General features: G+C 43.4%; 1 protein-coding gene across 2 annotated transcripts in view; it reads left to right on the forward strand.

Annotated features, from left to right (window-relative positions):
- The window catches only part of LOC124794766 (probable cytochrome P450 301a1, mitochondrial), a 183731-nt gene extending 158078 nt beyond the window's left edge, over positions 1-25653 (forward strand). For both annotated transcript variants that reach the window (XM_047258388.1, XM_047258389.1), the window contains exons 9-12: positions 2856-3028; positions 5102-5183; positions 20109-20324; positions 22957-25653. In XM_047258388.1, coding sequence (XP_047114344.1) covers positions 2856-3028; positions 5102-5183; positions 20109-20324; positions 22957-23067 — 582 coding nt within the window. In that variant the 3' untranslated portion in view covers positions 23068-25653. The remainder of the gene's footprint in view (positions 1-2855; positions 3029-5101; positions 5184-20108; positions 20325-22956) is intronic.
- Positions 25654-25976: the final 323 nt, after the last annotated feature.

Genomic DNA, 25976 nt, shown 5'->3' on the forward strand with positions numbered 1-25976 from the left:
GTCTGCAAGGTCGGAGACGAGGTACTAGCGGAACTGAAGTAGTGAGAACGGGTCCTGAGTCGTGTTTGGGTAGCTCAGTTGGTACAGCACTTGCCTGCGAAAGGCAAAGGTCCCCAGTTTGAGTCTCGGTCCGGCAAACAGTTTCAATCTGCCAGGAAGTTTTAACAACAATAACAGTTTGCAGCCCCTGGCTTGGTCTGTTTCGAACATGAGCCTCGCCACCTCATCCTGTTTTCCCTCTGGTCCAGTCCTCGCCTATTTTTTCAACACTATCCTCCACGTCTTGGCCATCTGTCCCTTACCTTCGCTGTTTAGTCCCCCTTAAACATCCCAACAACCACCACCATCTGTCCCTCGCTGTACCTCGTGGCCGTTTCCTTCGCATCTACATTTCGTGCATTTTCTTGGAAATCCTATTGTTTTCCATTCTCTTTAAGTACCCATACCATCTTAGACTTCATGTTTCTATTCTGCTCTGTAAGGTTTCATCTTTCAATATTTCCTTTACTCTTTCATTCCTCATCCTATTTCTCCTTGTTCCTCATATCCTACTTCTGAGGAACTTTATTTCACTTGCCTGTGATCTGCTTATATCTCTTTCCGTCATTACCCATGTTTCAGATGCATAGGTCAGTTCTGAGATGTAGTAACTCCTATATATCACTTCTTTACTTCTTTATAGGACGTCTTTGCTACAAACCAGGTACATAATACTTCTCAGAAACGCTTCTACCTGCCACTGATGTCTTTCTCACTTCTTCCATTTTCCTCCATCACACTTCCCAAGTACCTGGACCTTTCCACCTTTTTCAGTTGTTCATCTCCACTGCTTATTCCATTAGTTGGTCTGTCTTTCTTTCTAGTCGTAACCAGGATCTCACATTTGTTTCATTAAATTTCGTTCCACAATGTCTCACAGTACCTTCCTAAGCATCCAGGTGTTCCTGAATCTTCGCCTGCCTATTTTCCCAGATCATTAAGTCATCCGCAAATACCATTTATTTTATCTTGTCTTCTCCAGCTTATCTGGCACCTTTGTCATTATCTCATCCAGAGCCATTGCCCTGTTTCACACCAATTGCTTGCTGGAACAAATCTGTCGTTTCATTTCCCACTTACACACAACTCATACTCCACAATACATCCCCACCATTCTGCTTGTCTCTTTTTCCACTCCGTTCTTTTCTAGCGCTTCCGTTACCTTTCTTCTACAGACGCTATCAAATGCCTTTCCTAGATTGAGAACGACCTTCACGAGGTCTCCACAGAATTCATAGTGGCGCTCCTGGGGCTGCCTCATTGCAAATATGAGGTCAACAGTTGATCTGAGACCATGTTTTCCTCTCTTAGGTAGTTTACGACACTTGTTCGAATTCTGCTCTCCAGGATCTTTAAATATACTTTGGAACAGTGTAGTATCAGTGTGATTCCCCTGTAGTTTCTGCAATCCTCCTACTCCCTTTCTTGAATATAGTGACAATTAGCGCCCTCTTCCAATCTTGTGGATTCGTCATCTCATTCCATACCACACTTATCTCACGATAGAGCCACTATTTCCCAACATCTCCGGCTGCCGTCATCATTTCGTCACTTACTTCCTCCATACCTGGTGCCTTTCCTCCTCTCGTCTTGTCCTGTGCCATTTCCATTTCTTTACATGTCGGGTTCTTCCCCCCCCCCCCCCCCCCCCCCCCACACACACACACACGGCCACTGTTTACAGCGGCCTTCTATAGTCATTATTATTCCCATTTCTGTCTGTCTCTGTTGCATCCTCTCTCAAACCTCTTCTCTTACTTTTGACCATTCCACATAGTACTTTCTCACTGTCATTGCTATCTTCCTCCTTGCCCATTCTTCCATCATCTTTCTTCTCTCCTTAGTCACTGTCTTATTTTCCTCTGTATTCTTTTTCTTATATTCCTCTCTCTCTAATTCGGGCCTTTCTCAGAACTGCAGTCTTAAGGTCTTGTTCATCCTTCTCATTATCTCCTTGACTCTTTCATTCCATCGTGGTGTCCCCTTTCACCGTTTTGAGACAGTTGTCCTTCCGAAAACACGTACTGTAGCTTCTGCCACAACAATTTTAATCTGCCCCTATTCCTCTACTCCTGTTCCTCATTCATCATTTGGTAACCTTTGCCTTGCAGTTTCCTGCTATTATTCCTTGACTTCCTTTCCCTTCAGATTCCATACTCTAATTCTCCTTTCCTGGTTCTCTGTCTTCTTCCATTCCTTCAAGATATTCATGCTCCTCACCAATAGCCGGTGTCACTACCCAGTGTCTCAGATGTTAGTACCTTTATATCCGTTACAGCTGTTGTACAGTTCACAATAAATATAGGAATATCCCACTGTCAACTTCAAAGCGTTTGTCAATTCCTATGAGAACATGCTGTTTTCCAATGAGCGTAGAACAGTTCATCACTCAACTAAGATTCGCCTTTCGTTCGTAAACTTCAGACTTCATTCAACCCCATAAATAAAAATCTAATGGTGCACGATCTAGTGATTTTTGTGGCTAGTTTAATTTTATTACCACGCCCAATCCAGTAATTTAGATACGTGCGGTTGAGATGAAATGTGTGTGCGCAATTAGCTCAAAAACAAATGTATGTTAAATGAGTTCTATCTCAGAAAGTACTTGGGAACAGGGCATATGCCCATATGAAGCTATTTGCTTCAAACGAACGTTCCAGTCATACCTCTGAATACTGACCATTCATTCTGAGACACCCTGTATAATGTTATAATGGACAGGGATTTGCAGGGTGTATAGAGGTACACACCTGCACCACACCGTCTAGCATTTAGCCCAAGACATGTCAGACTGACAAGCACATGGAACCTTGCAGACTTCCAACGCGGCTGTAGCCTGCCTGTACTACGTGGCCAAGAACCCGGAGGCGCAGCAGCGGCTGTTTGAGGAGGTGTACGGCCAGCTGCCAGAGTCGCAGAGTCAGCCGCTGACGGCCAGCAAGCTGGAGGAGTGCCGCTACCTCAGGGCGTGCTTCAGGGAAGCCATGAGGTGCGTGACCAGCACACTTCAGCTCTGCGGCATTGTCAGTATTTTCAGCCCGGTTCTACAACAAAGTGCAGCCCTATTGATCTGCTAGTTTCATGTCAGTCTTAATCATAGTCGTAAGATTTAATTGTTGTTGTTGTGGTCTTCAGTCCAGAGACTCGTCTGATGCAGTTCTTCATGCTACTCTATCCTCTGCAAGCTTCTTCATCTCCCAGTACCTACTGCAACCTACATCATTCTGAATCTGTTTAGTGTATTCATCTCTGGGTCTCCCTCTACGATTTTTACCCTCCACGCTGCCCTCTAATACTAAATCGGTGATCCCTTGATGCCTCAGAATATGCCCTACCCGCCGATCCCTTCTTCTAGTCAAGTTGTGCCACAAATTTCTCTTCTCCCCAATTCTATTCAATACTTCCTCATTAGTTATGTGATCTACCCATCTAATCTTCAGCATTCTTCTGTAGCACCACATTTCGAAAGCTTCTATTCTCTTCTTGTCCAAACTATTTGTCGTCCACGTTTCACTTCCGTACATGGCTACACTCCATACAAATACTTTCAGAAACGACTTCCTGACTATACTCGATGTTAACAAATTTCTCTTCTTCAGAAAAGCTTTCCTTGCCATTGCCAGTCTACATTTTATATCCTCTCTACTTCGACCATCATCAGTTATTTTGCTCCCCAAATAGCAAAACTCCTTTACTACTTTAAGTGTCTCATTCCCTAAATATAATTCCCTCAGCATCACCCGAGTTAACTCGTCTACATTCCATTATCCTCGTTTTGCTTTTGTTGATGTTTATCTTATATCCTCCTTTCAAGACACTTTCCATTCCTTTCAACTGCTCTTCCAGGTCCTTTGCTGTCTCTGACAGAATTACAATGTCATCGGCGAACCTCAAAGTTTTTATTACTTCCCCCTGGATTTTAATTCCTACTCCTAATTTTTCTTTTTTTTCCTTCACTGCTTGCTCAATATACAGATTGAAAAACATCGGCGATACGCTACAACCCTGTCCCACTCCCTTCCCAACAACTGCTTCCCCTTCATGCCCCTCGACTCTTATAACTGCCATCTGGTTTCCGTACAAATTGTAAATTGCCTTTCGCTCCCTGTATTTTACTCCTGCCACCTTTAGAATCTGAAACAGAGTATTCCAGTCGACATTGTCAAAAGCTTTCTCTAAGTCTACAAATGCTAGAAACTTAGGTTTGCCTTTCCTTAATCTATTTTCTAAGATAAGTCGTAGGGTCAGTATTGCCTCACGTGTTCCGACATTTCTACGGAATCCAAACTGATATTCCCTGAGGTCGGCTTCTACCAGTTTTTCCATTCGTTAGTAAAGAATTCGTGCTATTATTTTGCAGAGCCGTGGCTTATTAAACTGATAGTTCGGTAATTTTCACTTCTGTCAACACCTGCTTTCTCTGGGATTGGAATTATTATATTCTTCTTGAAGTCTGAGGGTATTTCGACTGTCTCGTACATCTTGCTCAGTAGATGGTAGAGTTTTGTTAATCTCTAAAAAATCAAACCGCCTGTTCAAATACACAATATAAACTACCGCATGATACTCCATCTTACCAATCAGCTGCGTCATTTCTTTTTCGGTGAGACAGTGATTTCAACGTGTACCGGAGTTCGCTGACACGTACCTGCAAACAAGCAGAAACTTAGTTAAGCGTCTTTATCTTCTCGACGTGGTAAAACTTTATGGCTACGCCCTTGCAGAAGGCAACGCTGTGGGTGCCCGTCCAATCCATCTGGGCATGCAGTGCCGCCTGTGGGTCCCTTTGGCTTGGAACTCCCCAGAAACTTTGATTGCCTAACATATGGGTCGCTCTGGGCAGTTATAAGTTGTGTCATGCCGATAATTCCATCCTTGATCTGCAATATTATACCAAATTATATTTAGTCGTTTGCTTAGTAGAACTGTCTCTTTGCTTTCCGCTGACTGTATTTTGCATTGTGCTACACGTAACATTCTCCTTAGGTGTTATCATACAGATAATCGGTTACGAAATTGGTTGTACTACTAGAGACTTTCCAATAACTCAGCTTTGTTGCAGGTTGAAGCCCATAGCACCAGGCAACGCCCGACGAGTCCTCGTCGATGACTTTGTCTTAGGCGGCTACCGTATACCTAAAGGGGTAAGAGAGCGTTTGTTGCTCCTAGCGTAGCTTAATTAAGACATAAGAAAGACAGTGAATTACTCTCTAACTTACTAACTGTAGTTATTTAGCTATATGAATTTACTGGACGTTTGGGGGTCATCCGTATTGAGACACCACTTTGCAGGGGAGCTGTCTGCCGTTTGTTGTACCTACAGCAGCCCGTAGGATTTTTAATATTTTATTTAACTCTTTTTTTTAGTAATCACAATTCTGACGTTTGATACAACTTACAACGAATTCCTCTCCTGTGCCCACCTCTTCATCTCACATTAGCGTTTGCACTTTCAAGCTCTTTCCCTACACAGTTTAGCCTCTACAGTTCCCTGTAGTGTCATGGAAGTTATTCCCTGATGTCTTAATATATATCCTATCGTCCCCTTACTTCTTATTGTCAGTGATCTCCATATGCTCCTTTCTTCACCAATTATACGAAGAACCCCTTCATTTGTTACTTACAGTGACGTAGCGAAAAATATTTCACCACAGCTCTCCTCCTCCTTCTTTCTTGATGAATCAGTAACGTCTGTTATCCGCAAATTTCTCTCTTTGTTTTTATCGTTTCTTATTAGCATTAGCATTATTTCTTATTATCATTATACCTCCCCCCATGAACCATAGACCTTGCCGTTGGTGGGGAGGCTTGCGTGCCTCAGCGATACAGATAGCCGTACCGTAGGTGCAACCACAACGGAGGGGTATCTGTTGAGAGGCCAGGGGCAGCAGCCTTTTCAGTAGTTGCAAGGGCAACAGTCTGGATGATTGACTGATCTGGCCTTGTAACAATAACCAAAACGGCCTTGCTGTGCTGGTACTGCGAACGGCTGAAAGCAAGGGGAAACTACAGCCGTAATTTTTCCCGAGGGCATGCAGCTTTACTGTATGATTACATGATGATGGCGTCCTCTTGGGTAAAATATTCCGGAGGTAAAATAGTCCCCCATTCGGATCTCCGGGCGGGGACTACTCAAGAGGATGTCGTTATCAGGAGAAAGAAAACTGGCGTTCTACGGATCGGAGCGTGGAATGTCAGATCCCTTAATCGGGCAGGTAGGTTAGAAAATTTAAAAAGGGAAATGGATAGGTTGAAGTTAGATATAGTGGGAATTAGTGAAGTTCGGTGGCAGGAGGAACAAGACTTCTGGTCAGGTGACTACAGGGTTATAAACACAAAATCAAATAGGGGTAATGCAGGAGTAGGTTTAATAATAAATAGGAAAATAGGAATGCGGGTAAGCTACTACAAACAGCATAGTGAACGCATTATTGTGGCCAAGATAGATACGAAGCCCACACCTACTACAGTAGTACAAGTTTATATGCCAACTAGCTCTGCAGATGACGAAGAAATTGAAGAAATGTATGATGAAATAAAAGAAATTATTCAGATTGTGAAGGGAGACGAAAATTTAATAGTCATGGGTGACTGGAATTCGAGTGTAGGAAAAGGGAGAGAAAGAAACATAGTAGGTGAATATGGATTGGGGGACAGAAATGAAAGAGGAAGCTGCCTGGTAGAATTTTGCACAGAGCACAACATAATCATAACTAACACTTGGTTTAAGAATCATGAAAGAAGGTTGTATACATGGAAGAACCCTGGAGATACTAAAAGGTATCAGATAGATTATATAATGGTAAGACAGAGATTTAGGAACCAGGTTTTAAATTGTAAGACATTTCCAGGGGCAGATGTGGACTCTGACCACAATCTATTGGTTATGACCTGTAGATTAAAACTGAAGAAACTGCAAAAAGGTAGGAATTTAAGGAGATGGGACCTGGATAAACTAAAAGAACCGGAGGTTGTACAGAGATTCAGGGAGAGCATAAGGGAGCAATTGACAGGAATGGGGGAAATAAATACAGTAGAAGAAGAATGGGTAGCTTTGAGGGATGAAGTAGTGAAGGCAGCAGAGGATCAAGTAGGTAAAAAGACGAAGGCTAGTAGAAATCCTTGGGTAACAGAAGAAATATTGAATTTAATTGATGAAAGGAGAAAATATAAAAATGCAGTAAGTGAAACAGGCAAAAAGGAATACAAACGTCTCAAAAATGAGATCGACAGGAAGTGCAAAATGGCTAAGCAGGGATGGCTAGAGGACAAATGTGAGGATGTAGAGGCCTATCTCACTAGGGGTAAGATAGATACCGCCTACAGGAAAATTAAAGAGACCTTTGGAGATAAGAGAACGACTTGTATGAATATCAAGAGCTCAGATGGAAACCCAGTTCTAAGCAAAGAAGGGAAAGCAGAAAGGTGGAAGGAGTATATAGAGGGTCTATACAAGGGCGATGTACTTGAGGACAATATTATGGAAATGGAAGAGGATGTAGATGAAGATGAAATGGGAGATATGATACTGTGTGAAGAGTTTGACAGAGCACTGAAAGACCTGAGTCGAAACAAGGCCCCCGGAGTAGACAATATTCCATTGGAACTACTGACGGCCGTGGGAGAGCCAGTCCTGACAAAACTCTACCATCTGGTGAGCAAGATGTATGAAACAGGCGAAATACCCTCAGACTTCAAGAAGAATATAATAATTCCAATCCCAAAGAAAGCAGGTGTTGACAGATGTGAAAATTACCGAACTATCAGCTTAATAAGTCACAGCTGCAAAATACTAACACGAATTCTTTACAGACGAATGGAAAAACTAGTAGAAGCCAACCTCGGGGAAGATCAGTTTGGATTCTGTAGAAACACTGGAACACGTGAGGCAATACTGACCTTACGACTTATCTTAGAAGAAAGATTAAGGAAAGGCAAACCTACGTTTCTAGCATTTGTAGACTTAGAGAAAGCTTTTGACAATGTTGACTGGAATACTCTTTTTCAAATTCTAAAGGTGGCACGGGTAAAATACAGGGAGCGAAAGGCTATTTACAATTTGTACAGAAACCAGATGGCAGTTATAAGAGTCGAGGGACATGAAAGGGAAGCAGTGGTTGGGAAGGGAGTAAGACAGGGTTGTAGCCTCTCCCCGATGTTGTTCAATCTGTATATTGAGCAAGCAGTAAAGGAAACAAAAGAAAAATTCGGAGTAGGTATTAAAATTCATGGAGAAGAAATAAAAACTTTGAGGTTCGCCGATGACATTGTAATTCTGTCAGAGACAGCAAAGGACTTGGAAGAGCAGTTGAATGGAATGGACAGTGTCTTGAAAGGAGGATATAAGATGAACATCAACAAAAGCAAAACAAGGATAATGGAATGTAGTCTAATTAAGTCGGGTGATGCTGAGGGAGAAGAGAAGCTTTCGAAATGTGGTGCTACAGAAGAATGCTGAAGATTAGATGGGTAGATCACATAACTAATGAGGAAGTATTGAATAGGATTGGGGAGAAGAGAAGTTTGTGGCACAACTTGACCAGAAGGAGGGATCGGTTGGTAGGACATGTTCTGAGGCATCAAGGGATCACCAATTTAGTATTGGAGGGCAGAGTGGAGCGTAAAAATCGTAGAGGGAGACCAAGAGATGAATACACTAAGCAGATTCAGAAGGATGTATGTTGCAGTAGGTACTGGGAGATGAAAAAGCTTGCACAGGATAGAGTAGCATGGAGAGCTGCATCAAACCAGTCTCAGGACTGAAGACCACAACAACAACAACATTAGCATTATTAAGTTCCATATAGTTTTCGTGTTATCCAGATTTGGATTTTTTAGTTTCGTGCACCATGTACCATATACAGCTACAGGGTTTCCTACTGCATTCTCAAATGTTCCTCCAAGGTTGTTGCACTTACCTAAGTGAGCTCCATCCACTTCCCTTTCTGTTCTGGAGCGACACACAAGTATTTAAGCTACACAAAAACTCTGAAAAACTGACTGGACTGCATGTGTCCCTAGACTGTATCATTTTTACGATAAATTTACTGAAATTTTAGCCTACATTTCTGGATAAGATTCTGCAATGATTGACATAAGTTCTTTGAAGAATAACTAAAATTTTCAAAACTGAAGTCGTAAACGCTGCTTCCAATTCCATGCTGTCACAACAGATACAAGACTATGACATGGAACACAGTTTAAAGTTTCACTCTTCAGATTATTCAAACGGGAGTCATACTAACAGTAAGATCTGTACGGAAGCCGTAATCTTCTGTTAGGAAATCACGACGGAGTCAGCTTAACAACAGCCATATTTTCACTCGATATTCATCAGTTTCTTAAATTTGTAAAATTATTAGACGGTTAATTCCTTAGTGTCTCCCTAGTATGAGTTTGAATAATATGCTGAGTGGCTTTACGACTTATAGTAAAAAGAAAAGTTTCGTTTATTTAAAATAAATTATCAGAAATCTCACCCAAATAATGTATCATTGTACGTGTCCAGTCTTGTAACTCACGATCATTTTGCTTATGTAACATGTTGGTAAAATTGTCAGAACCACCTTACACTCTGCTGAATAGCAGACAACACCTCAGTACCTGAGCCTCCATGTACATCGTCCACATCGCGGAAACACGGCCACTTATGACTGGCTGAGATATTACTTTTCCACCACAAGAACTAGCTGTTAATGTGTTGTATTTTCCGTTCAGTCCACTGTTACGTAACATTATGATCACGGTCAGGCTATTCTTAAATTCTCAGAAATCCAAGAATCGTTCCCCACGTTCACATATTATTCACTCCACACATATTCTGATGCCATGTAAACGGTTTGTTGTTATTTACTGCAAAAAATTTTCTGAGTATTACTTAATTGTGTCTCTGTCAAAAACTATTAAAGATATTGCTTTGGAAAACTGTTATAGCTATGTGACTTAGTTATGTAATGTGCTATTAAACTCGTTTCACTAAAACAGAAGTACAACCACAAGTTGGCGTATGACTTAGCAACTCGGTAAACGCCATACCCGCATATTATGCGAGCTGATGTAGCCATAGCATGAGAACAGGCTTCGTGGCTGAGTCTCCACGTAGCATCTGCACAGGCAGTCAGTACCATTTATGCAAATTAAATATACGGTACATCACAGAAACCAAGTGATTCTTAAGTTTTACTTTCAAAGTAATAAGAACTACACAAAACGGTTCAGTATCATTAAATATTCAAACCACTAAACTCATCAAAAATTCTGTTTCTAGAATTACTTGACAACACTAATCTAAACAGTTCCAAACATGTATTAAACTTAAAAAAAATATTTTCTTTTCTAAATGATTAAGCCTATTTACAAAGACAAGTTTGTTGAAGCCAAGTTCTTTTTCCTACCACCACGGTGTTATGTATGGAACTTCGAAGTACTACCTTTTTAAAGTTTCTTCCTGTTGCCAACAGTCTTGCCGCAGTGAAACTCTGGTCTGCGTCAAATCACCAAAGTTAAGCGCCGTTGGGCTTGTCTAGCACTTTGTGGGTGACTACGAGTCTTTCGAGCGCTGTTGGCGATCGGGTTGCACTCTGACCTTGTGCGGCCAATTGAGGAGATACTTGATTGAGCACTAGCGGCTCCGATCGCGAAAACTGACAATGGCCCGAAGAGCGGTGAGCTGATCACAGACCCCACCATATCGGAATCCAGTAGCGCCTATCAGCTGAGGATTACAAGGTGGTCGGTCGGTACCGTTTGGTCTTCCGAGGCCTGTTCAGACGAAGTTGTTTCTCCCAATTACCAAGTTACAGCGAAGTTATGTTCTTCTTTCGTGAATGTTTAACTATGATGAGTATCACACACTTTTTCAATAGGACAGTTTAACTTTCAGTTCTGCCTTCGAAGAGACACTTCTGTTTTTCTTGTTTACATACTTTTTTTCCGCCGTAATATCATTCTGTTGTGTAGCAAACGTAACAGTTCGACTCTTTTTCACTAATCGTCCAGAACTTTTCCTGCAAATTCAATAATGCCTAAGACTACAATAATGCCTAAGACTACAATTCAGTGAACTGACTCAAAATAACTGTGTTATATTTCACACAATTCTGTACAAAATCTGAAAACAGGAAAACCATACATTTACATGTACAGACTATGCCATAGATTGTCAGTTGTTGTTTCCTTTAATTTTCTTAACGGCCACACACTTAGTAAGTAGACAACATTTCCTCTCAAACGTCTCAGTAGGCTTCCAGCTAACACAAAAGTACACTGCTGGAAAAAAATTTAGCACACCTGGAAAGATGACGTCGATTTTGATACGATGATGCCATAACAGATAACAGTGGGATAACAGATGTACCGATAATAGGTTCACCAGCGTCCACCAACAGATAGTGTAGTCGTATGACTACCAGAACGCCATTTGTGTCTACCCTTTAATAGGGAATGCTCACAGCCAGGAAGCTCAATATGGTGCAGATGTGTGAACCAAGCAGGCAACCATGCCACAGAGACGCACTAGTGCTTCCTGCAGCCAACTGAAGAGTCTGAAAGGTGTCAAATCGTGACATTATGAGTGGCGGGATGGTCCTTTCGGAGAATAGCCACACAAGTTGGACGTACTGCCTCAGTTGTGCAACGATACTGGTATCAGTGGTCACGTGAACATTTTTACACCAGTAGACGAGGTGCTGGATGTTCACGCAGCACAGACGGCAGCCAGGATCGTCGTATTTTAAGGGCAGCACTGGCAGGTCGTACAGCTACCACAGCACAGATAAGGCAGCTTGTGAGCCCAGAGGTGTCAGCACGAGCTGTTGCAAACCGGTTACTAGTACTACTGCACTGTGTGTACGCACAGCTCTACTCCTTCCTCCACTCAGACCACAGCACTGACGTCAACGGCTCGACTCGTGCCGTCAGAGAATCGCTTAGACGATGGAGGGGCGAGCCGTGGTGTTCAGTGATGAAAGCAGATCGTAAGCCCTTAAGACGCAGACCGTGAGCGCTGTCTCGTAGAGTGCATTCGTCCAAGTCGCATTGGCCTCTCCCAAGGCCTTATTGTCTGGGGTGCGGTCAGCTACAACTTTTGGGTTTCTGGAGGGGGCGCTAAACAGCACTCGGCACGTCCATAATGTTGTTAGACTCGTTCTTTTGCTATTGTTGCAACAGAAAAGCGATGCGTTGCTCCAACAGGATAATGCTCGCCCACATACTGACCGTAAAACTCAACTTGCTCTGCAAGACGTGCTACTTGGCTGGCCAGCACGATCTCCAGACTTATCTTCAATCGAACAAGTGTGGTATATGATGGGACGAGAAGTGACTCGTCTGACTCGTCATCTAACAACTATTACAGAACTACGTGAACGGGTCGAGCAGGCTTGGCATACCATATCGCAGGGCAGCATTCGTTATGCGTATAGTCGACTGCAGCACCTGCATTGCTGACCGTGGAGGTCACACATATTGGTGTTTCAGCATGGGTCGCTACCTGGTACCTCAGAACCGTAAATGTAAGCATTTCATGTGCTCCATATGCACTGTCGTAACAAAAAATCTTGAGTTAACTAGAGACCTCTAAAAGGGTGTACTAGTTTTATTCGAGCAATGTGTATTACATATACAAACACAAAAACATTATTCACAAAATGAATACAGTCATCTCTCTCATTCCTACTGTGACTCATACAAATCGTGTCAGTAATGCAGAACTTTGTTTTTCATCTGCATTCTCCTGGACGCCCACCTCTTTCATCCTCTACCACGCAAGATTACTACTTGTAATTCTAACTACAACTTATTCTCTTCAATCAACGTGGCATCAGGTCACCCTATAGAGTATACTCTTTGCAGCCTGTCGTAAAAATAATACATAAGTCAGCTAAGAATATTTTTCTCAATATTGTTGTAGTCTTGAGGCCAAAGACTACACTCCTGGAAATTGAAATAAGAACACCGTGAATTCATTGTCCCAGGAAGGGGAAACTTTATTGACACATTCCTGGGGTCAGATACATCACATGATCACACTGACAGAACCACAGGCACATAGACACAGGCAACAGAGCATGCACAATGTCGGCACTAGTACAGTGTGTATCCACCTTTCGCAGTAATGCAGGCTGCTATTCTCCCATGGAGACGATCGTAGAGATGCTGGATGTAGTCCTGTGGAACGGCTTGCCATGCCATTTCCACCTGGCGCCTCAGTTGGACCAGCGTTCGTGCTGGACGTGCAGACCTCGTGAGACGACGCTTCATCCAGTCCCAAACATGCTCAATGGGGGACAGATCCGGAGATCTTGCTGGCCAGGGTAGTTGACTTACACCTTCTAGAGCACGTTGGGTGGCACGGGATACATGCGGACGTGCATTGTCCTGTTGGAACAGCAAGTTCCCTTGCCGGTCTAGGAATGGTAGAAAGATGGGTTCGATGACGGTTTGGATGTACCGTGCACTATTCAGTGTCCCCTCGACGATCACCAGTGGTGTACGGCCAGTGTAGGAGATCGCTCCCCACACCATGATGCCGGGTGTTGGCCCTGTGTGCCTCGGTCGTATGCAGTCCTGATTGTGGCGCTCACCTGCACGGCGCCAAACACGCATACGACCATCATTGGTACCAAGGCAGAAGCGACTCTCATCGCTGAAGACGACACGTCTCCATTCGTCCCTCCATTCACGCCTGTCGCGACACCACTGGAGGCGGGCTGCACGATGTTGGGGCGTGAGCGGAAGACGGCCTAACGGTGTGCGGGACCGTAGCCCAGCTTCATGGAGACGGTTGCGAGTGGTCCTCGCCGATACCCCAGGAGCAACAGTGTCCCTAATTTGCTGGGAAGTGGCGGTGCGGTCCCCTACGGCACTGCGTAGGATCCTACGGTCTTGGCGTGCATCCGTGCGTCGCTGCGGTCCGGTCCCAGGTCGACGGGCACGTGCACCTTCCGCCGACCACTGGCGACAACATCGATGTACTGTGGAGACCTCACACCCCACGTGTTGAGCAATTCGGCGGTACGTCCACCCGGCCTCCCGCATGCCCACTATACGCCCTCGCTCAAAGTCCGTCAACTGCACATACGGTTCACGTCCACGCTGTCGCGGCATGCTACCAGTGTTAAAGACTGCGATGGAGCTCCGTATGCCACGGCAAACTGGCTGACACTGACGGCGGCGGTGCACAAATGCTGCGCAGCTAGCGCCATTCGACGGCCAATACCGCGGTTCCTGGTGTGTCCGCTGTGCCGTGCGTGTGATCATTGCTTGTACAGCCCTCTCGCAGTGTCCGGAGCAAGTATGGTGGGTCTGACACACCGGTGTCAATGTGTTCTTTTTTCCATTTCCAGGAGTGTAGTTTGATGCAGCTCTCCACGCTAGTTTGTACTGTGCAATCCTCTTCATTTTCGAATAACTATTGCAACCTACATCCATCTCACCCCTACAGTTTCCTGCCTCCCTCCTCCCAGCTTCACCCCATTACAAAACTGACAATTGCTTGATGGATTAAGGTATGTCCTATCATCAACCGATAGTTCCTTTTAGTGAAGTTGTGCCATAAATTTCTTTTTTCCCGAGTTCTATTCAGAACCTCCTTATTAGTTACTTGAAATGCTGATTTAATCTTCAGAATTCTGCTGTAGCACCACACTTCATAACCTCATTCTTGCATGAACAGTTTATCATACTTTTTCACTTCGGACAAGGATATAGTCCAATCACATACCTTCAAAAGGTCTTTCTAACACTTAAATCTGTATTCGCTGTTAGCAGATTTCTTTACATCAGAAGTGGTTTTCTTGTCATTGTTAGTCCACATTTCACATCCTCTCTACTTCAGCCATCATCAGTTATTTTACTGCCCAAATAACAAAATTCATCTGCCACTTTTAGTGTCTCGTATCCCAGTCTAATTCTTTCAGCATCGCTCGATTTAATTCGACTACATTCCGGTATCCTTGTTTTGCTTTTGTCAATGTTAATCTTACGAGTATATCCTCCTTTCAAGAATTGTACATTCTGTTCAGTTGCTCTTCCAAGCATTCGCTGACAGAATTACGCTGATATCAGCAAACCTCAAAACCTTTATTCCGTCTCCCTGATGTTTCATACCTTCTCCAAACTTTTCTTTGGTTTCCTTTATTGCTACTCCATCTACAGATTGAATTACATCTGAGACAGGGTGCAGTGATGTCTCACTTCCTTTCAATCCCTGTCTCTCTTTCATGCCTCTCGACTCTTATAACTGCCGTCTGATTTCTGTACAAGTTAATATAGCCTTTCATTCTTTGTATCTTTTGCAAGCGACAACATTACTTGCGTCTGGCGACGCAGAAAATTTCTGCTGGAGTATAATGGATAAGAAGCTTTCGGAAATAGCGGCAAATTCAATTTTTTCACTTAACGAACTTTATTTAACGAAAAAAAAGAGACATTTCCTTTTGACTGACTCTCGCATTTCGTCCCTGCTACCTTCATAATTTTAAAGCGTGTATTCCACGTAGTCAACGTTGTTAAAAGCTGTCCCTAAATCTAGAATTGTTATAAGGGTAAGTCTGCTTCTCTTCAACTTGTCTCCTAACATAGATCGTTGGGTTGCTATTGCCCCACTTGGTAATACATTTCTTCGTTTCACGATAGTCTCAGATAGCGGTGTTGTCTTAAGCCCCTGCTGTTCAGTTTGTACACGAAGAAGCAACGACGAAAATAAAATAAAAGTTCAGGATTGGGTTAAAATTCAGAGTGAAGGAATATCAGTGACAATATACGATGATTACACTGCTACCCTCAGTGAAAATTAACAACAATTACTCGAAGTATTGAAAGGGATGAACAGTCTAATGAGAACACAATGTGCATTAACAATAAACCGAATAAATGCGAAAGTAAGTAGGAGTGGCAGAAAAGAGATTAATGACGAACTTAACATAAAATTTGGGAACCACAGAGTAGCTTAAATTAAGGAATTTTGCTACCTTGGAAGCAGAACAGCACATTATGGGAGGAAGCAAGTAGGACATTCTCGTTGCTGTCGTCTTCATCCTGAAGACTGGTTTTATACAGATCTTCACGCTACCCTATCTTAAGCACGTCTCTTCATCTGCGAATAACTACTGTAACCCATATCCTTCGGAACCTGTTTACGGTATTCATCTCTCGGTTTCCCTCTGCAATTTTTACCCTAAACACTTCCCTCCTATACTAAATTAGCGATCCCTCGATGTGTCCTATCAGCCGAGCCCTCCTTTTAGTCAAGTTATATCACTAATTTCTTTCTCCCTAGTTCTGTTCAGTACCTTTTCATTGCTTACATGATCTGCCCATGTAATTTTCTGCTTTCTTCTGTAGCACCACATTTCAAAAGCGCCCATTCTTTTCCTGTCTGAATTCTTTGTCATCCACGTTTCGCTTCCATGCAATGCTACACATCAGACAAATACCTTCAGAAAGGACTTCCAAACACTTACATCTGCATTCGATGTTAAAAAATTTCTCTTCTTCAAAAACAGTTTTCTTGCCATTTCAGTCTACATTTTACATCCTCTGCGCTTCAGTCATCATCAGTTATTTGACTGCCCAAATAGAAAAACTCATCTACTGCTTTTAGTGTCTCGTATCCTAATCTAATTCCCTCAGCATTTCTTCATTTAATTCTTCTACAGTCCACACCCTTGTTTTCCTTTTGTTAGTGTTAATTTCATATCCTTCTTTTGAGACACTGTCCGTTCGTTCAACTGCCCTTCGAAGGCCTTTGCTGTCTATGTCATCAGGAAACCTCAAAGCTTTTATTTCATCTCACTGAAGTGTAACTTCTTCTCCAAATTTTTCTTTGGTTTCCCATGCAACCTGCTCAATTCATAGAGTGAATAACATCGGGGATAGGCTAAAATCCTGTCTCCATTCCCTATTCAACCTCTGCATCCCTTTCATGCCTCTTGACTCATGTAACTACCGTCTGATTTGTGTACAAGTTGATATAAACTTTCATTACGCCTACTATCTTCAAAATTTCAAAGGGTGTATTCCAGCTAAACTTTTCAAATGCTTTCTCCAAATCTATAAACGCTATAAACTTAGGTTTTCTATTCTTCAACATATCTTCTAAGTCGTAAAATCTGTATTGTCTCACGTATTCCTACATTTCACGGGAATCCAAACTGATCTTTCCGGAGTTCAGCTTCTATCAGTTTCTCCATTCTTATGTAATAATTCGTGTTTATATTTTACAAGCATGACTTAATAAACTGATAGTTCGGTAACATTCACGTGTGTCAGTGCGTGCTTTCCCTGGTATTGGAATATTCTTCGTGAAGTCTGAGGGTATTTCGCCTGCCTCGTCTATTTCATATGTAAAAGCTTCTCATTCATCTTCTACTGCATTCCTTTCGCCTGCTTTCAGTTCACCATTGCCTTCGAAACCCTCAACTACTTTAACTTGTTCCATCTCCTTAATTTCATACCTTTTTGTACTTACTCCATCTTGAGTCTACAGTTCATAACTCATAAATTGTGATCAGTGTCCATATCATCCCCTGGAAATGTCTGACAGTTCAGAACCTGGTTCCGAAATCTCTGCCTTACCATTATACGCGGTGGACATTAATACAACCGATGTACTGTATGGACGGATTTCTGACTGGAAATGGAGGAAGGAACGTCCTATGAATATGTTTCCGGAAATGCATTATTATCACTGTAGATGACGTATGAAAGTTCCTCTCATCAAGTGCCATGTGTTTCCTGTGTGTTGCAGGCTGTGTGATTAGCTCACCATTCTGTAAGCAGCAGAATAATCTAGTATTCCTGTTGGGAACAAGCCGAGATGGTGTCTGTGTATGGCCAAGCAGATGGAAACGATCAAGAGGCAGCACGGCCTTACCAAAACTGTGCGTACACCAGATTTGGAGAACCTGGTTCTACAGGATAGAACCAGGGCCTCCAAATCTGGTGTACGCACAGACCGCCGTCTCCCTTCACATGCGTCTGTCTGAGAGGACCCACTATCACACAAATGAAATGTTGAAATGTTGTGTGATGCGGTTTGTGTCCTGAGGGTGCATGTTTTGGTACATCTGTGGTGCCTCTATCGTTTCCATCTGCTGGGCCGCGCACAAACAAAAAAGTGGTTCAAATGGCTCTGGGCACTATGGGACTTAACATCTGACGTCATCAGTCCCCTAGAACTTAGAACTACTTAAACCTAACTAACCTAAGCAGGACACACACATCCATGCCCGAGGCAGGATTCGAACCTGCGACCGTAGTTGTCGCTCTGTTCCAGACTGAAGCGCCTAGAACCGATCGGCCACACCGGCCGGCCGCGCACAGACACCATCTCGGGTTGTTCCCGAAACGAATACCGGACCACCCTTCTGCTTACAGTACGATGTGTCATTCACACAGCCTGCAACAGACAAGGAATACACAGCTCGTGGTTAGAGGAACCTTGATAAGTGTGCGACATCTACTGTGAGAATGATGCACTTCTGGGTACATTTTCACAGGAACTTTTTTCCTCCATTTCCAATCAGGAATCCGTCATGCAGTTTGTCGGTTTTACTAATGTTCACTCTACATAATCAATCTGAAACCTATCGGTGCCTCCAGGTCTCTTCCACCTTCTTTCATATTTCTTAAACGAAGTGTTAGCGCTGATTAAATCATGCTCCATTCAAAAAGAATCTCACTTTACTGTCCCTACACTGAGATAGATATCATTCATTCATTTAAAATATTGTACCCTGGACAGTTTCCGAAGCTTCTCACATACGAGATCATACACATTATCGTGCAAAAATGCAGCATCCAGTGTAGGGTTTTATTCATATCTACAACATCTAATATACTGATATCTAATAATTAATTGAAACCCTCAGCTGCCGACAGGTGGTGTTGATATAGGTTGGTTGGGTGGGGGAAGGAGACCAGACAGCGTGGTCATCGGTCTCATCGGATTAGGGAAGGATTGGGAAGGAAGTCGGCCGTGCCCTTTCAGAGGAACCATCCCGGCATTTGCCTGGAGTGATTTAGGGAAATCACGGAAAACCTAAATCAGGATGGCCGGACCCGGGATTGAACCGTCGTCCTCCCGAATGGGTGTTGATATACCTCGAAGGGGACAGCTGAATTAATTATCATTTATTGCAGAGAAGCTGCACGGTCATCAGTGGTATCTGTTCTTTCGAGAACAGTTACTATCTTCAAATAAATAGTTAAAGGCTACCCAGCCATTGACCTTCGTCTGCGCAAGTGCGCACAGGTTGCCTGAACTCTTACGGGAATCGTCACCTTAGTGTGCGCGAGTAATGAGTGGATGGGCAAATATCTATTAGGTACATTACGTACGTAGATTGTGGGCAGTTGGGAATGTGGGTCTCACGAGAAGCGTGCAAGGGATAAGCCCCTGCAGTCGCGCTATTGATCTGTGTCCTCGGTGCCTCAGATGGATAGAGCGTCTGCCATGTAAGCAGGAGATCTCGGTTTCGAGTTCCGGTCGGGACACACATTTTCAGGTGTCCCCTTCGAGGTATATCAACACCACTTGTGAGCAGCTGAGGGTTTCAGTTAATCATCATTTATTCTAAGAGAAGCAGCACGGTCATCAATGGTATTTGTTCTTTCGAGAACAGTTACTATCTTCATATAAATACTGATATCTGTTCACGGAAAACAGTGTCAAGAGGGCCAGAAATACGCAAACTGTCATTTACTTCGCAACGTTATGGGATAGGACAGGGGTCGAGGAAGGAACGTTGGTGACCAATGAATTTATTGATGCTGTTGGAAGATTCGTATTTTGGTAGCTGGTGACAGGATGAGGAATGTGGCAAGTGTTTGTGACTCCTCCTGGATCCAGAAAATCGTGTGATCACATAGGTAACGGAGAAGGAACGTTGGTGGACGATCTCGTTGAAGGATTTATGAGAAGAAGATATTTGACGCTGCCTAGACAAAAGCAGATCTCACGCAACACGGCAGGCACTGCTCACTGTAGATGCACTTGACTGTTGTTGATACCAACATTATCGCTGTGATATAACGGGTATTCCATCAGTATCTTTTTCGATTTCCAGGTGGACCTCGTCATGGGACACCCGCAGCTCTCGGTCTCGGAGCAGTACTTCCCTCAGGCGGACCAGTTCCGCCCCGAGCGCTGGCTGAAGGGCCCGGACGGCCGGTCGGAGGCGCAGGACGCGCACCCCTTCGCCTCGATGCCCTTCGGCTTCGGCCCCAGGATGTGCATCGGCAGGCGCTTCGCAGAGCTGGAGGTCTACACGCTGGTGGCCAGGGTACGTATCTGACGTGTATTGTGGCTGAAAGGAGATAGGAGGCCAGGGCACCTGCAGAGGGGAAAGAAGGGGTCGTTAGTTGTAGGTAATGCTAAAGACCCTCTTACGGAAATGGCATCATGGGAGGGAAATATACCCAGTGTACGTCCTGGCGTATATAGATCATCAGCGAAAGAGGCCATCACAGCGGCAGCTGAGAGCATAATTTGCAATCAGCTGTAGATCACCACTCATGTCAGCGTCAACAATGACGGTCGCGTCCCTTATGAACATTTTCTCCATTCTTTGCAGAGATTGACAGCTAGCCTCTCTCATGCGGTTCCTACATAGCTGTCGATTTGCGGCAAGATCAGAGGCCTCTTGTCAATAACAGAGGCTTGGACGGTTCTGAAATGAAACCAGCTGTAGATTTCTGAACTTGCACTATACAGTGAAGTTTTACGAAATCGCCTTGGCTGTAACAAACATACACTAAAGATTGCAGACGCCCATAAGGATAGCAGAGTAGCTGTGAAATGTTCGTATGGGGCAGGCCACGGTGGCCGAGCGGTTCTAGGTGCTTCAGTCCGGAACTGCGCTGCTGCTACGGTCACAGGTTGGAATCTTGCCTCGGGCATGGATGTGTATGATGTCCTTAGGTTAGCTAAGTTTAAGTAATTCTAAGTGTAGGGGACAGATGACCTCAGATGTTAAGTCCCATAGTGCTTAGAGCCATTTGAACCATTTTGTTCGTATGGGGTATTTAGGCTAAACAAAATTCCGAGAACTCCTGTAGAAAACTAAGCATCAGGTCAGGCAGTTAGTACAGTACTGTGGGTAGGAAATGTGGAGAATGAGAATACTACAGTATTAGCTGTTGACTGCTACGCTATTCGCAGCAGAAAACAGTCATGCGTATGAGGGGTATGCAACCCATTTTTTCGACCATTTCCGGCTGTTAAAAATGCAGAATTTGCTGTGGGATATCGTGGAATATTCCTGCTTCTGCCCCTATAGTTTCATGAAGTCCCGGCGGCGCTGTACGTGGCCTTCAAAATGACTTTTTTTATCAAATGCATTCAGCCATGACTTGTTTATTGTCCTATTAGCCATTTATCGGTTTCGATTATCAACCATCATCCAGGACGTAGGGTACAACAGATTATTTAAAAACATCCCACATTCATTTGAAGCTGAACGACATCGAAATTATCCACGACAGCGATGTGCTGCACCCTATATCCTGTATGATGGTTAATAACCGAAACCGGTAGGTGACTAATGGGGCAATAAGCAGCTGACGGCTAAAATGCATTTTAGAAATTGCTTTACGACTGTTGAACCTCACCTCATGGTGAGCTCCAAGCAGAGAGCTGTCATTGAGTTTCTTTTGCTGGAAAACCAGAGGATCAGAGATAATCAGAGATACTTGCAGAATGTCTACGGAGATCTGCCAGTGAATAAAAGCACCTAGGTTGTTAGACGTCGCGTCTGTCATAATCACAACAAGGTCGCACATACCTGCTGATCTCCCGCACACAGCTGTGACTCCTACGATATTGGAATGTGCGGACACTTTCATCCTAGCTGATCGACAGATCACAGGCAAACACTTCGCTGCTCACATGCAATAACACACAGGTTCATCACTTCAAACCTGAATCAAAACGGGAGTCCATGGAGTTCTCCTCTGAACAAAAAATTCAAAGCCGCACCCTCAGCTGGTAATGTCATGGCAAGAGTGGCTCACATAGCTCTGAGCACTATGGGACTTAACATCTGAGGTCATCAGTCCCCTAGAACTTAGAACTACTTAAGCCTAACTAACCTAAGGACATCACATACATCCATGCCCGAGGCAGGATTCTAACCTGTGACCGTAGCAGTCGCTCGGTTCCAGACTGAAGCGCCTAGAACTGCTCGGCCGCAGCGGCCGGCCATGACAAGGGTCTTCTGGGATTCAGAAAGGGTCACTCTATTTTATGTCCCCCACATGGTGCTAAAATCAACACTGAAGTGTGTTGTACTCCCCTCGGAAAATTGAAGAAACCATTTCAGCGTGTTCGTCACCACAAAAATTCAAACGAACTTCTCTTTCTGCATGGCAATGCAACGCCACACACGTCTGCGCACGAGAGAGGAGCTTACAAATCTTTGTTGGACCGATCTTCCTCATACACCCTATAGCCCGTATCTCGCACTTTCCGACATCCATCTGTCTGGCCCAATGAAGGAAGCACTCCGTAGGAAACAGTACGTCGATGATTGCGAGGATATTCATGCGACAAGACGTTGGCTCCGACATTGACCAGTAGGTGAAACAAGGCCGTCGCATTGAACGGAGATTATGTTGAAAAATACGACTTTGTAACCATCGAGTGGAGAATAATATGGAGTGTTGGTATCGTGAATAAAAGCAGTCTATTTTTTTTTTATGTGTAGCTTTGGTTATCGTACACACCTCGTAGCTTATAATGGAAAGTGATAGGTACTTAAAATCTAAAGTAATGAATAAGGAAATGTTCGACGACGAGCAAGGGCCGCTAAACTCGCAGATACCATCTACCTTGACACCCTCTACCACACCCCGGACTCCTTTTCTTCTCCTCCACACCACAAGACTGAACTCAGAGTGAATGTTTTCTGTCCGCAGATAATCCGGCGCTTCCGCCTAGAATTCCACGGTGACATCAAGTGGAACACGGGCTTGATCCAGTTCGCGGCATCACCCCTCAAGTTCAAGGCCATAGACAGGGACCGCTGACGACCGAGCCGTCGATATCTCTACGGTGAATGATGCATGGTTGGTTGGAAGGTTGGACTCGCAGTGATGTGCGACGGCTTCGAAAACATGCTACGCCTTTCAGCTTGCAATATACGAAGCTGTCCGATTTTCTTAACAGCTCACCGCAGATATTTCTTCACTCTAGAATAATTATACAAAAATATCCATCATTATTTTACCTGATAAAGATAACTGTTAAATTAACTATACAATCCTTTTTAGCATTGCTAGAGGATTTCCACGTAGGACAAGGATAAGACGTTGCCATAAGCCCAGTTTAGTGCAGTGCTTCACATGGTAACGGTTCTGGCACTGTACAAGAAGAATAACGAAGTATTCGGCAGTTCTCACATCACACGAGACGTGAGAGATAAGACGGACGTGGAGAGGAATGAGCTGAGTGACGCAGTGCCTTAGAATGTGACGTTGCGAAGTAGTCATGTGGGTCAAAGCCTCGTCAGTTTCTGTCGGATTTGGGGAACGTGCTACGAAAAGTGAACGAATACGATCCGAGATTGCAGTTTTTCAGCCCAAGCGGCACCAAGCACAGCATTTAGTTCATTTAGTTTTTTTTTCTTTTTTGCATTTCCATATATGGAAATATGGAAATAAGCTGATCCGCGGCTCCTAGAAAATGTTGGGGAAAGGTTGTGCATTTTTTTTTTTTTGATCAATCTTCTCGCTGGGTCGATGACGCCCACCTTTGATTCCTCTCCTGTGTCAACCATTTCATCTCAGAGTACCACTTGCAACCTACATCCTCAGTTATTTGTTGGATGTATTGCAATTTCTGTCTTCCTACAATTTTTACCCTTTACATTTCCTTCTAGTACTATGGAGATTACTCCCCGATGTCTTTAACACAGGTCTTATAATCCTGTCCTTTCTTCTTGTAAGTGTTCTCCATATTTTCCTTTCTTCGCTGATTATTCGGAGAAACTCCTTATTCCTTATCTTATTGGTCCATATGATTTTCAACGTTCTTCTGTGGCATCACATATCAAACTCTTTGACTGTCTTCTTTCCGATTTCCCTACAGTCTGTGATTCACTACCATGCAATGCAGCTTGTCAAACGTAAGTGCTCAGAAATTTCTTCCTCACATAAGGACGAATGTTTGACATAGCAAACTTCTCTTGTCCAGGAACGCCCTCTATACTGTGCTGATCTGCTTTTTATGTCCTCCCTGCTTCGTCTACCGGTGTGTTATTCTGCTTCCACGATAGCTTCTTCTGCTTCCTGGTCCCTAATTTTGGTGTTAAGTTTATCGCTAATTTCATTTCTACTACTCCTCGTTACTTTCGTCTAGTTTCCATTCACTCTCACTCCGTAGACTGTACTCATTAGACTCTTCAGTGCATTCGACGCGACCTTTAATTCTTCTTCACATTCACTAAGGATAACAATGTCATCAGGGAATCTTATCATTGATGTCCATTCTCCCTGAATTTTAATCCCACTATTTAACCTTTCTGTTATTTCCATCATTGCTTCTTTGATGAACAGATTGAACTGTAGGGGCAAAAGACTACATTCCTGTCTTAAACACGTTTTAAACCGAACACCTCGTTCCTGCCTTCATGTTCTTATTGTTGTCCCTTGGTTCTTGTAAAGATCGTGTATTATCCGTCTTTCCCTGTATCCGACTCGTATTTTTTCTCAGAATATCATTTCACATTGACGAAAGCATTTTCTGTGTCGACAGATCCCACGAAGGAGTCTTAAGCCTTGCTTCCATCACATTCACAACGTCAGAACTGCTTCCCTGATTCCCTTGCCTTTCCGAAAGCTAAACTTATTGGGAAATCTGACCATATCCAGATGTTCTGCTCAGTCTATATTTGTGTACTTCCCCGCTAGTATAGTGAAAATGACAAATTGGAGACGAAACTGGAAGTCATGAAGGCAAAACAGTAAGAAATATAAACGTTGTTGACGCTAGCGTACAAAATGATTTCTCATGTGGGCAATGTAAGTTCGACGCCCACAGGGGAATAAATCTTTAGCTCCCACAAATGTTTACAACATTGTTTGCTAGTTCAGATGATCAATGACATTCAGTCTAGCAAGAGAATATAGAAATCCCTTTCGGATCTGCTGGAACCAAAATGAAGTTACTGGGGATTTTTTCCTCGTTTTGTCGAGAATGGGTGATGAAGTTAACGCAGCTGCTTAACGCGTGTCCGTTTCCGTAAGTAAATGGCGCGTCAGACGTAGCTGATAACTGACACTGGATTGCGTTGTAGTCGCAACTTCACTTCTCGTGAGATGGTTTCTGGGCGCTGACCACCTTCGCTACATGAGACGTCCGTCTTAGCTTGTAAATACTAAAGTCTTCTAATATTACATTATCCTATCAATGTTAACCTTACTAAATGCTGCTGTACTATGTACTGTGAAGATATTTATTATAGGTTAAAGCTCCTAATTAGTTTCAGTTAAGAGTTTTGCCTCTACTGATAATGTAAATACTTGTACCTTGTTGATTAAAACTCAACTGCCAGTCAGGTAACAGACAACATACCGTTCGTCAGTTCATCTGTTGGCAGTTATTCGCTACACTAATATTTGTCTTTAAATGTTTGTAACACCTTAACTAAAACATGTACAAATTGACTTTATGCAACATGATTTTCCTACAGAATATTCATTTTCTTTATCTGTCACTTTTGTGGTTCTATCACATCTTTTCTTCTCCATAAGTGATATTCAACCTTTTTTGCCATCATTTGTCATAAGCCCAGTGTTGACCACATACAAAATTGTAATTTCTCTCCTCCAAGCGAGTTTCACATCTATTTCTGAAAGATCACTAAATCATAGCATCTAATATTTTTGCCGTATTCATCAGTAGTCCGTACCAATTTGTCTTGTGAGAAAGACGAGAG

Source organism: Schistocerca piceifrons, chromosome 4 (assembly GCF_021461385.2).
Source record: "Schistocerca piceifrons isolate TAMUIC-IGC-003096 chromosome 4, iqSchPice1.1, whole genome shotgun sequence".
In the NCBI taxonomy this organism is placed as follows: domain Eukaryota; kingdom Metazoa; phylum Arthropoda; class Insecta; order Orthoptera; family Acrididae; genus Schistocerca; species Schistocerca piceifrons.